This window comes from Pyrgilauda ruficollis, unplaced genomic scaffold, assembly GCF_017590135.1.
Source record: "Pyrgilauda ruficollis isolate IOZ18807 unplaced genomic scaffold, ASM1759013v1 scaffold123, whole genome shotgun sequence".
Taxonomy (NCBI): domain Eukaryota; kingdom Metazoa; phylum Chordata; class Aves; order Passeriformes; family Passeridae; genus Pyrgilauda; species Pyrgilauda ruficollis.
The window spans coordinates 251,576-264,179 of NW_024510655.1; the positions used below are offsets into that span (position 1 = coordinate 251,576).

At 41.0% G+C, this 12,604-nt stretch overlaps 1 protein-coding gene across 14 annotated transcripts in view; it reads left to right on the top strand.

The window, feature by feature from the left end:
• Window positions 1-10,735, top strand: part of PHF20 (PHD finger protein 20) — a 66,501-nt gene extending 55,766 nt beyond the window's left edge. For all 14 annotated transcript variants that reach the window (XM_041490520.1, XM_041490525.1, XM_041490527.1 and 11 more), the window contains 4 exons: window positions 1,353-1,548; window positions 3,995-4,394; window positions 6,327-6,510; window positions 8,052-10,735. In XM_041490520.1, coding sequence (XP_041346454.1) covers window positions 1,353-1,548; window positions 3,995-4,394; window positions 6,327-6,510; window positions 8,052-8,194 — 923 coding nt within the window. In that variant the 3' untranslated portion in view covers window positions 8,195-10,735. The remainder of the gene's footprint in view (window positions 1-1,352; window positions 1,549-3,994; window positions 4,395-6,326; window positions 6,511-8,051) is intronic.
• The last annotated feature ends 1,869 nt before the right edge of the window (window positions 10,736-12,604 follow it).

Below are 12,604 nucleotides of genomic sequence, written 5' to 3' on the forward strand. Positions count from 1 at the left end.
TGATCAAGATGATTATGTAGTACAATTGCTTGTGGGCATAGTCTGGTGTCTCCTCTTAAGGTTACATACTTCAAAAGGGAGCACTTTTTATCTCAGGGTGCACATCACCTCAGTTGTTCAGGTGACCATGAAGTTCTCAAAGTCACTGTTTTACTCTTGTGGACTGAACTGTACTTTCTGTCACAGATGTCAGCTTCTCCAATGCAGAAATTAATGAGGGAGGGCCAATGCAGTTGGCCAGGAGTATCTCCAGTGTGGTTCTGACCATACCAAAAATTCTGCTTGCCTTCCTGCTTGATACAGTGTATCTGCATGCAAGGTTGAGCTGATACACCTTTCAAAATTCTTTTTTACCCTATCATGATTTCTGATGCCACCTAATACCCATGGATTTCTATGTAGTGCTAGCCTCAGTCTTACTCTGCTGCCTGGTAACTCCCTTTTTCTTTTTTTTAGCTTCTCCTCTAGTTGACATTAAACTGCTTATATTGGAGACCATTTTGCAATTATGGTTCCCAGTCTGTGCTCCAGTTTTATCTCTGGTTTTGTGGGCTTGCTGCCTGGGCTGTACATAGGCAGTGTTGTACATGTACATGTGTTATTTCTTTGGGTGCTGAGCTGTCCACTGAGAATATCTGTAGTCAATGTACCTTTTACAGAGTGTGGGGGAGCTTTTATTAGGTATTTTACATGGAGGGTTTTTGTGTGTGTTTGCCATTTAGCAAGCATCTTTCCTTGTAATACCGTTTGTTTGGCAGTTTAAGTTAGTTCTATTGAGACATTTATCACATTCAACACTGTTTCATTTCAGCTGTTGCTGATATTCAATATCAAGAGATAATATAGATATCTCTTAAGAGAGAATTATCAATAGCTTGACTTAGGCAGGTTTTCTATTGGAACCTTATCTTTGATTCCTTCAAAATGTATTTTTGTACAACTGTACTAGTACATGTTGATGTTAAAAACAAGACCACTGGGAAGGTGATTGCCTTTTTCTGCATTTTACTGTCTGCAGAGAGCTGCAGTCAGATTGTGACCATTAATAACCATGGTTAGACTGGACAGTGTAATACCCTGCTAAAAATATGCCTTTCTCAGCCTCATCTGTAACTGCCTGTTGTGGATGTCCTTTGGTGGAAGTTGGGGTTTGAATGTTTTTACAGTTGGGCAAAGGTTTTTGGTTTCCTACTTTACAAGTTCTTCATTTCTTCATTCGTTATGTCTGCTGTTACAGGCTCTTCTTTGGTTCTGTTGATAAGAACAAGTAAGTTGCAGTACCTAGAGATAATCAGGATTACTACCAGCAATGTCAACGTTTCATTTTAACTCACTCATTACTGTTACTTTAGGTCAGAGGTCCAGCTTAAAGTACTGGTATGAAAAGGAGTGGTTAAGTAATGGTCACATGCATGGCTTAGCATTTTTGGAAGAAAATTACTCCCACCAGAATGCCAAGAAGATAGTGGCCACTCACCAGCTGCTTGGTGATGTACAGCGAGTGATCGAAGTCCTGCATGGGCTGCAGCTGAAGATGAGCATATTACAGTAAGCAGTATTTAAGTACCAGCTGACATGTTCTCCTTGGTAATTAGATTGCAAGTATAAAAATAAGCAGAAATTCAGGCTTGCTTTTATGCTGTGGGGATTTATAATATAGTTTGAATTGCTGATGTGATATTGGGAAAGGACTTGGCTGTTTGAAAACTGTTGAAGTGGGATGAGTGTAAATGGACAATGTGTATAGAAAGGGTTAAACTAACAAAACTAATGACAGTTTTTCCTGAATCGCCCAAATGGATTTTAAGTAAGAAGTAAGAGTAAGGATAGACTTTCAACCCGTGGCACCATTTTTACAGCACTTGCTTTCGCCATTCCAGGAAATCTGGTCATAGCTTGTCCAAGAGGAATCAGATCTTTTTGTTTGGTACGGTATCTTGCTTTGGTGCAGTGGGAGAGTGGTTGCACTCTCAGCAACTTGCAGTATTTAATTTCTGAGAGGTCATTTCAGCTATATCTACAGAAAATAATAATTATTTACATAAAAGATTTTTTTCTATTAAGTCAACTTTTTTGTGTATTTTCCTATTTAAAGTCCTCCTTGGCTTCTTTTTAAAAAAAAAATTAACTCAAATACGACAGTTTTAAATTTATTGAATTCCATAATTGTAATTTATTAGTTGGTAAATTGCACGGCAGTAGCTATTTGGAAAACAAAGTGATTTTGGCATTTCTTTAGACCCCCCCTCCAAATCTGTGGTGGTGCAGGAGGTCCACTGACATGGAATAATGCTTAAAGCAAGAGAGGAGCCATTTTAACATAGGGTTTTGCTTTTCCATTATGGGATCCTTTTATTTAGATCTCTAAGTAATCTCTTTCCTTTTTGGAGACTGAAACAAATATTTAAGGCCACTCCTTGGGCCTGTTTTTTAAATGGTGACATTTGAGTTTCACGCTTTCCAGTTGTGAACTGAGATTTATGTAGCTCTGAGGTAAGGAGCACTGGGCGTATTTGTGATGGTTGCTGCAGGTTTTGTTCCTTTTCTCTCCCATGCTGAAGTCAATATGATGGCCTGGCTTAATTAAAGGTGAGGTGCAGTCCTGTTTGGATCATCTGGTTAAAAGCTTCAGCTGCGGGGTTTTTTTTTAATGATATAAATTAGAAGGGATTTGAAAAATTGCTGAATTATAATAATTATTATTTTGTTGATGCAGCTCAACAGATAGAAGATTTCACAGGTGCCTGAAATTATTTGGAATTGCTCAGTGTTTCAGGGAGGTTGCGCAGTGTTTCAAGGCGCTGGCAAAGGACCCGAGGTGACCCTGGCAGTGCCATGGGAGTGTGAACCTTCAGCAGGCAGGAGTTAAAAGGTTATTCAAGTATTAGCATTTGAATTTTCATCCTTAGGTAACTGGTGCATCATTTTTTCAGAAAAATTTTCTGTCTTTTGTAAAATTATCCCTTGCTTTGTTCTGAGCAAAGTACAGTTTCTTTAGGTGTAGCAGATGAGTGGCGCTCGAGCAGAAAGCTTTAGTGAATGAACTCCTGGCTTTCACTTTTCCAGGCATGCCTTCAGGATGGTTCACCAGGGAACTCTATCCTTGCTGTGCCAGCGCTAGAGGCAAAGGTGCTGCTATGAAATAGTCTGAGCTGCTGTACTCACTTTGGTTTCCTCTGAGAGACACTGAAGAAACCTGAGCTGCTGCAGGATGGGTTAGAAAGCAGTTACTGCCAAAGTCAGGTGGTCATGTTTTGTTGAGTGGTTTGGTGAACAGCTAGAAAAGCTGGATCAGCTGAATAGAATCAGTCCATCCACCTTTGCAAGGAAACAGAGAGGGGGGCTTGAGGGCAGCCCCCTTCCTGTGCAGCCCAATGCAGCGAGTGCTTTAGAGCCAGGGTTTGCTCTGCTGTGTTCTACAGCCTGTAACAGATGAGCTGCCAGCCCTTTGAAGATATGTATAGCAGAGTATTGTGCTTTGGTCTCCTTTTACTGCTGTTTTGATGCTTTACACAAGGAAGAACATGGGTTACAATGCTCACTCTAAATCTTTCATTTGTTATATCTGTAATAATCTGATACCTATCGTTGTCCCTTCTGCTGGAATGAATAATGTATTAGTCAATTTGAAGACAATTAAAATAAGAATTTTTCTAAGAGCTGATGAAGGGAAATCTGGCCACTATGGAATACCACTGCAGTGTACAATGTTTGTGTACCATACCTTTACTAAAAATATCCCTGTTAAAATTAATTTTTGCTGCTAATAAATTGCAAATATTGAAGCAAAATGTTCCATGAAGGGCCAGCATTGGTGAGAAGTTGTATGTGTCTATTTGCAACCTATTCTTCAAGTTTTTTCTTAATCCAAACACTTGGCCTTTTTTTTTTTTTTTCCTTAATTATTCTTACTTAATTTCTTTATGCAAGAGGATAGTTTGTTTAGTCATTTTGGCATTTAAATTGAGTGGTTTACTTTTTTATGTTTGAACAGAAATAAAGAACACCCTGACTTAAAGCTTTGGTGTCATCCATGGAAGCACATCACGATGGATGAAAAAATCCATACGAAACACATCATCCACTTCGAGGAAAACTGTTGCAAAGAGGAGACAGCAAGTTATAGAACTTGGAATGGGACAGTTGAGAAACCCTCAACAATTCCTTCTGTGGAGGAATCTTACATTACCAGTGAACACTGTTACCAGAAGCCTCGGGCCTACTATCCTGCCATAGAGCAGAGGCTGGTTGTGGAAACAAGAGGTTCAGCAATGGATGATGGAGTAAACAGAATAAGAGAAAATGGGGATGATGCCTTCTCAGAGAGGTTTGGCTGGAATCTGGACCAAGAAATATGCAAGATGGAAAATGAATCTAAACACAATTACTCTAAGGTATTTTTATGAAAATAGCCATCTCTGGCAAAGAGCATGTGTTTTTCTGGCAACCTGCAAATTCAGCCTTTTTTAGTACTTTTTGGTCACCTAGAGAAGGATCCAGGGAGACCTGAGAGCCCCTTCCAGGGCCTAAAGGGATCCTGGAGAACTGGACTTGGGACAAGGGATGGAGGGACAGGACCAGAGGGAATGGCCTTAACATGAAGGACTCTAGATTTTAGATTTTTTGTTTTTTTTTTTTTTTTTTTTTTTGTTTTTTTTTGTTTGTTTTTGTTTGTTTTGTTTTTGTTAAACTGTTACATTTCAGTTGCCAGTAACAACTAAAATGATACATGTGATCAACTCCTTCATTTTATAATATAATTTAAAAATCTAGGTTGACTTCTGGACCTCCAGTTGTTTGAAGAGTGTGGACCATACATTATGGTTCACTGGTAGCTCATTGCTGCTTACTTTTGTGTGCTTTTAAATGAAACATAAACACTAGCAGAGAGAGAGCAGGCCAAGTGTGTATGGTACTACCAAATACACTGGTAGGTCAGCTTCTAATTATGTCCCTCTTCTTTCCACATTCTTTCTAATAACTAAATTAATTTTGGTTCTTCAGGCAGCATTTCAAGATTTAAAAAAGAAGGTATCTGCCTGAAGTGATTTTTTTTAAGACTGATCAGCATGGAATAGTCCTGTATCTTCTTCATACCTGGAGCACTTCAGGTTTAGCTTTTCAGAGCTTGGTTCTCATTGTCAGCTCTGTCAACCTAGTAGAGGCCTTTCTACTCTCCAGTGCAAAAATTTTGCTTCTATTAGTACCAGTTGCTGTGAAATGTGGGGTGAGAAATATTGCAAACCCTCCAGGGAATGACTGAAGCCCTTTGCTAGGGGAGCTGTGGCTGTTCACCTAGAGAAGGATCCAGGGAGACCTGAGAGCCCCTTCCAGGGCCTAAAGGGATCCTGGAGAACTGGACTTGGGACAAGGGATGGAGGGACAGGACCAGAGGGAATGGCCTTAACATGAAGGACTCTAGATTTTAGATGGGATATTAGGAAGAAATTGTTCCCTGGGAGGGTCCTGGCACAGGCTGCCCAGAGCAGCTGTGGCTGCCCCTGGATCCCTGGAAGTGTCCAAGGCCAGGCTGGATGGGGCTTGGGGTAGTGGCAGGTGTTGGAACTAGATGACCTTTAAAGGCCTCTTCCAACCCAAACTATTGTACAATTTTATGATTCCATTAAATACTGAGTTTCCTTTTTTTATATTAAAGGTTAGGATAGCTCTTATTTCATCCATATGTAAGTTGTAATTTGCTACTTTTAACTTCTATCAGTCTATTGAGCTTGTGTTACATTTTCTAGAAAGGGAAATATTTTAGTTCTCCAATCTTAAAGAGCTTTATTCAAAAGGGTCATATTTCAGCAGAAGGATGAGAAAAGTAGGGGAGGAGAATGAGCACTGCTGATGTAGTCAGGTTTTATAAGGAATGGTAATGCATGTTTGGAGATGGGTCAGCGAAAGTTTTAGTAGTATTTAGATTAGATTTCTTAAGGAAAAATCCCTTTTCACTCCTGAATTGTTTGGTCTTTAGTTGATTGTTGTCAGGTGAAAAACAGCTTCAGCATTCCCTGAGATGAACAGATTTAGTGCAGGATCGTCCAGATGAAAAGTGGCAGGGAGATAACTACATGTGTATGTTACATTCAGAAAACCAGATACTTGTGAAGTACAAATAGTTTTTAGCAAAATACCCATTAAAATATGTTTATATTTAGATCTTCTTGACCAAACCAGGTTAGTGTGTGTATATGGTCTGTTTCTCTCCCACTCACTGGCCTGTGATGAGTTCAGCTGTTACGGGGGACTGGGAGGACTCAGGCAGTTTGGCTCCCCAGCTCTCTTTCACTGTAACAAATATTTAATGTGTGCATTTCTGCTAGGTGAGAGAGTCTGTCTCTAAGAAGGTCTCTCCAGAGGAAGCTATTGAAATGAAATTGCTGGAAAAAGACAAAGAAGGAGTAGTGAACTCACAGCTGCAGTGGCAGCTCAATCTTTTAGCTCACGTGGAGTCTCTGCAAGATGAAGTCATACACAGAATGGATTTCATTGAGAAGGAGCTAGATGGTAAGTAGTGTTATTCTAGTTTAAAAAAAACTTTTTTTTTTTTAACTGAGCTACTTGTTCAAAACATGTTAATCAGAATTTTACTTCTTCAGACCTACAAAGAGATCAATGTTTCATTATCACATTTTCTAAATAGAAAATAGACATGCTGCTGATGTGAGGGGTGGATTTTAAAACAAAGAGCAGAATTTCACAGAAGAAGTTCTAGCTAGGTCATCTCGAAATAGTTGCATCAGATGTTGTACTAGAACATGTTTGCGTGTTTTTGGGTTTAGGTTTTTGTCATTTTCCAAAACTCTGTGTGTCTGCATTTCTGTTTTTCAGGGCCTTGCTGGCTATGCTAGCCTGTTCTGAGTGGCCTCTTCAGTGCACAAGGCTCTCATTCTTTCCTGTCTCTTCCAAATTCTTCACTTAAATGTCTTTTAAGATTTTCGTAGTAATGGAAAACTTATAAATCCTTTGTGTTGCATTAAATGATTCAGAATAGTTCTTCTTTACATTGTTAAGTCTGACCATTGGTTGTGTAGTGGTTACAACAGCAGCTTTACTTGCAGGGGAATCCAACTTCTGCCCAAGTAAGAGCCCTCTCTTTGGAAGTAAGGTACTGAAAAGTTGGACAGCTAAAGGGCTATTTCAGGTAAAGAAGATCAGTCAGGGCTGTACTGCCCAAAGAAGCTCTGGTTCCAAAAAGTTAGTTTTTGTACCTGCTGCTGAGCAGGGGTCTGTGCAGTGTGTTGCTGCTTTGAGCAGGAACTTTCTTACTCCAAGATGGGATGTGTCAGCAACGAGTGATGCTGCTGGTTCTGCAGCAGGTGCTGCCCATGGGTAAAATTTACCTGTTGATCTGGTTGGTGGCAGTGGCTGCTCTTGGTAGAGGTATTTATTCTGTCTCCAAGGTTTCAGTCTCCATCTGCAATACTGTCAACATCCCCACAACTCATCATAGTCCAACCTGACCACCTTCCTTGTGAGCATGTTACATTGTCACTTGACTTGTCCTCTACTCGTTGGGATTTCTTGTTTCCCCACAAAGAAGCTTTTTAAAGCAGGAGTTTATTTTCCTTGTGGAGCACTCTGCTGGTTTGTGCTTTTGATCTTCATCCCCATTTTGTGTTACCCAGTTCTATCTTGGTCTGTTGTGTTCCGTGTTGATGACAGATTTCTTTCGCTGTGATAGTCCCATTTTTGATGGTGTAAACTCCCTGTACAGCCGTGTCTTTGCCCTGAAATTGACACAGATCAGAAGAAGTTTAGCATGAGGTTTCACGATGTCTGGTCCAGGGTTTTCCTTTCCTGCTTTTTCCTAGGAGCAGCAGCTTCTTCCTCCATCCCCATGTGGATTATTTGGTTACGTATCAAAAGTTACTTTCAAAGATTGGTGTGAAGGGGTTCAGTTCTATGATTTCTCAAATAACAGTGTTAAAAATATTGCCCACTGCCTTCTCAAGATTTACAAAATATTTAAAGAATTCTTGTTTTGTGATTTCAGATGAGCTGTTTGCTGAGAGCTGCAGTAGTGACAGATGTTGTTTTCTTTGCAGTTCTGGAGAGTTGGCTGGATTACACAGGAGAGCTGCAACCCCCAGAACCACTGGCTCGACTCCCCCAGCTCAAGCATTGCATAAAGCAGCTGATAACAGACTTGGGCAAAGTGCAGCAGATCGCGCTGTGCTGCTCCACGTGAGGCTGGAGGGCTCTGGGCTGTGGCTGCCTGCAGAGCTGCAGTGGGATGGGAGCACATCTGAACCTGTAAATTAAACTAGCATGCTGCTTGCATGGGGTGCAGATGGACTTCAGGGACTTGTGCAGAAGCGTTGTTCAAAGAAGAGCAAAAAGGTTATTTCAGGTCTATTAGACAATTCTAATACTGTGGAAAAGGTCATACTCTTGTCTCCAGAGGTTGCCTGTTGCTTGTTAAGTTACACTAAAATTTTCACTCCCTACAAGTTGCTCATCAAAACGGTATACTTTTTCATCATTAAATTGACTAAAAATTGTGCCACTGAAGAACAGAGTTCTAAGAGCCAAAAAATTTTGGTTGACAGGGGTTGTAAATAACTTTGTGTAGTTTAAGTGACTCACGTCATGTTTTATTTCTTCTGGTTTATGCATACTAGCACTCAGTATTTAATCATTAGGAGATGTTATAACAGTTTCAGACTTAGTAAGTATGAATGTCCAGCTCTTGACTATAAGTGTTATGTGGAGGTTTTCAAGTAACAGTGGCCTGACCCACAGTTCTGTTACAGTAAATAATGTAGCAGGAAGTCACAGGTGGATTGCACTTATTTTCAGAATAAATGATTGTTTTCCATATTTATCCTCTCACTGTCACATGACTTGGTACTGGGGAAGCCCATGAAGGTGGTGTTTTTGTGTGTGTATTATTGAGCTCTTGACTCCAGCCATCCTGTGCCTCCTGCAGCAGTTGCTGGGGGGATCCCTCGTTGCAGTAGTATGGAATTCGTCCAGGAAAGGACTGGAGCCATGCTCTGAGTTCAGACTGCAACATGGTCTGTCATGGATGTGATATATTTTCTACCCGTTTGTTAATAATTGCCATTCCGGTTATATTTGGAAATCTAGATTTTTTTCAATACTCTGGATGTGTTCATTGTAAAGACTTGCTATGAATGTGTGGTTTTGGGAATCAGTTTTTGTGTAAATAAAGCCTCAAGATCTATGCATGAGGTGCTGTCCTTGCAGACAGTGAGTGGGTTATTATCTTAAATGTTCTGTGTTCACTAAGTCCCTTTTTATACCTTAAGTTTTAATTTTCAGTTTGTATTTACTTTGTGATGTAGGTGACAAGGCTGCTGATGTTCAGTCAGGTTTTACAGAACCTTTGGAACGTTGTGAGCATTTGAAAGGTTCAGAGTCTTTCAGCTGCAGATCACCACTCCTGAAATAATGGCTGTAACTTCAGTTTTCCTTCATAGACATTGCTGAGTTCAGTTCCCTATGGAACACAGTGAGCTGGTTTTGCAGTGAGAGGGTGTCCTTAAAAAGCTGGATTTGTTACCCTTATTTTATTGTGTACAGTGGTACTACCAAAGGGTAACATCCAGAGTTGTAACAGAAAGGTCCATACCTGTACAAATTACAAATTTGGAATATATATCTGTAATGTTTTTAATCTGAAAAGAATAATGAAAACTTGAAATATCCAGTATTATTGTAGGAGTTACAGTCTCCACATGGTGAATATTTTATTTTCTTCAGAAAACAAAATAATTAGGCTCCTCTAGGTAGTAAAACTAAGACTTTTATGCCAAGATTCAGTTCAGGCAATAATTTGTCTTACAGTTTTATAGTACTGAGTTGGCATATAGTGAATACAACGTACATACAGCAAAAAAACAAACTTTCTTTTCTGTAACACAATTGGAATAAAGCTTACATTGTATTTTAAGGATCACTTGGCTCACTGAAGATGAGACCAATGCTTATACCTTGGCTCATTCCTGTCAGGTACCTGAGCTCATTAGCTCAGAACAGCATCAGAGGAGCCTCCCCTCGCAGGCAGCTGGTGATTTTTAGGTGAAGTAGACCAGAAAAGGTGTTCCCTGGTTACATCTGTAAAGCAGGAGATGCTGAGTGGGAACAGCTTAGTTGTGCTGGCAGTCTGAGACCATTCAAGCACTCAGTCCCTGAGCTGGCTTCTTGCTCCAAAGGGGGATTTCTTCTCAAGCAATGGCTTCTGTGTGCTCATTGTGTATTTTCACTTGTCAGTTTATTTTTGCTCAGGGCAGTATTGGAGGTTTGGAAGAAAAGGCATTTCCCATGGGTAGATAAAGTTGCAGACCCTGGAGACTTGCATCCCTTCAGTAGTGCTGGGGAAGCCCTTGCAGATAAAGACTGAAAATATTTATTTAAAATAGAGTAGTACTTCTCGTATTCAGGGAAGATTCTTCATTGTGCTCTGCCTGGATTCATTTCTGTCCCTTTTTTTGCAAGTTTCCTCATTGTTATTTTTAGTCTGGACCAACTGTTCAGTCTGGCAGGTCACTTTTTTGTTTCTTTAAATCACTGGTAAGTGAATGCAACGTGGAGCCTTGATGAACTGAGCAAACATTGCACTGTGGGTACACACGTGTTTGTTGATGCACTATTAGAACCAAGGGGCTGTACATAGAATTTTGTTTTGGAGCAATATTTGCAAAACTTGAAAACTTCTGTATCTTGGTGTTTGGAATAAATAAAAAATAGGTTTTTGTTGTTTAAATTCTTAGTAAAGTCTTTGTTTCAATTAGTGATAACTCAATAAAATAATTTTGGAATTTTTTCCTTCACACTGCTTTGACATGCAAGTACTGTAGTTTGTCAGGTGTATATATCTCTCTTAACTGTTGCTAAAGTCTGAAAAGTACTTTTTCCAGATCTATGTTATATAAATACCCTTAGTAGTGTGTTGGATATTGTTTAATGAGGAGCTCATACATTTTGTTCCTAGATCCTAATACATACAGTATATTAGTACCAATATATGTAATATATTAGTACCTAGTATGTGTGATCTGACCCTAATTTTTGTTCTGTTTGGATGAGCAGCCTGTCAGGGACAGCCAGTGCAGCTGACAGAGGAAACACAGCTTTAGGATGGTGTGAAGCAGGGAGCTCTGGATGCTGTTGAACAATCCATATAGAGAAAATGCAGAGGAAGAGGACGAAGCTGGGGAGGGCTGGAGGAGCAGTGTGCTTGGCCCAGGGTGCCTGAAGGCAGAGACAGGCATTGATGTACCTTCAGGTTCCATCTCTTCCCTCTGTTTCCCCAGTGGGAGGAAAGCAGATGTATTCCCTTGTCCCTTGTTTTGCTTTCTAACTTCATTCTCAAAAAAAAAAACGCAAAAAAGTTAAAAGTATTCTTGTGAAACTGGATTTCAAGGCTGGAGGTGCATCAGTGCTGGAGCCTGGAGAGATTTGAGCCACTGATGGAAGATCTCAGTGTGTGGTGTGTCTCACTGCACGGTGTCATCATGCACGTATTTGATGATCATTTAAATGTCAAAATCAGGTTTTGAAGTTGTGTCTGGATTTGAAATTATTCAGTGGGATGTGTGCTGTGGCTTGTCATGTTTTGATGTGCCCTCTGATTTATTTACTTGCCTGATTGGAAGGCTTCTGTAGATGCAAACTCGGAGAAGGAGGCAGCTCTCAGTCAGCAGTGGCCCTTCGTGTGGGTAGAGTCAGCATGTTCTCGCTGTTATTTGAGCAAAGCATCATCTGTAATTGCAGGATCTGCTGTTGACATTGTCCTGCCCATGGCTCGTGTTCCTGCCCGTTCTGATGGCCAGTGCTCCACTCATGCTGCTGCCTGTCCATCCCACTGTGGAGTGCTCCTGGCTGTCCTTGTGCTGATTTCCCAGGGGTTCTGGTGCACTGCTGGCCATGGCAGGTGTTCAGCAGTGTTTCACAGCTTTGTGCTGATCCTTCTGGTTGCACAGCAGTTCTTGTGAAGGGAAAAAACTGTGTACAGCTCTTGTCTGGGTAATACCTGCGAGTAACCCACAGCAAGGTTCTGTTGAAACAGTTCAACAGTAAGTACCACTTTTTTTTTCCTTTTACAACACAGAAGCAGACAGAAAAAACCAAGAACAAGCCAGCAAAACTGGGATTCATCCTGTCCTGCTGAGGAGTTTTGCTGCTGGTGGTGCTTGTGTGCTGTTGGGGTGAAAGGAAGAGGTGAAAGGGGCCATGGGGCGTTGCAATGCTGCACACCCATTTCTGAGGGGCTGCATGGGCTTGGCAGTGAAGCTGTGTGAACCTTCAGTGCTTCCACACCGGTGACTTGGTAAGTCATGGAGCTTTATACAGACATGGCAAAGGACACCAGGCAAGGACCAGCTCCTGAACAGGTGCTTTCTGCCCTTGGGGTGAGGGTTGGCTGGATGCTGCTCTGTGTCTGGGCTCCAGGCACAGCCATGTCCTTTGTACAGAGGCTCTGAGCTGATGAAGACACTTTGCCTGCTTTGCAGCTCCTCGAAATCCCTTTGACCCCAGCAAATGCTGCTGCAGGGAAAGATGCTAAGCTCCAACTATCAAGACTCATCAAAGGCCGACTGGGTGGTGAGATTTCCTCCCTCCCTCCCTCCCT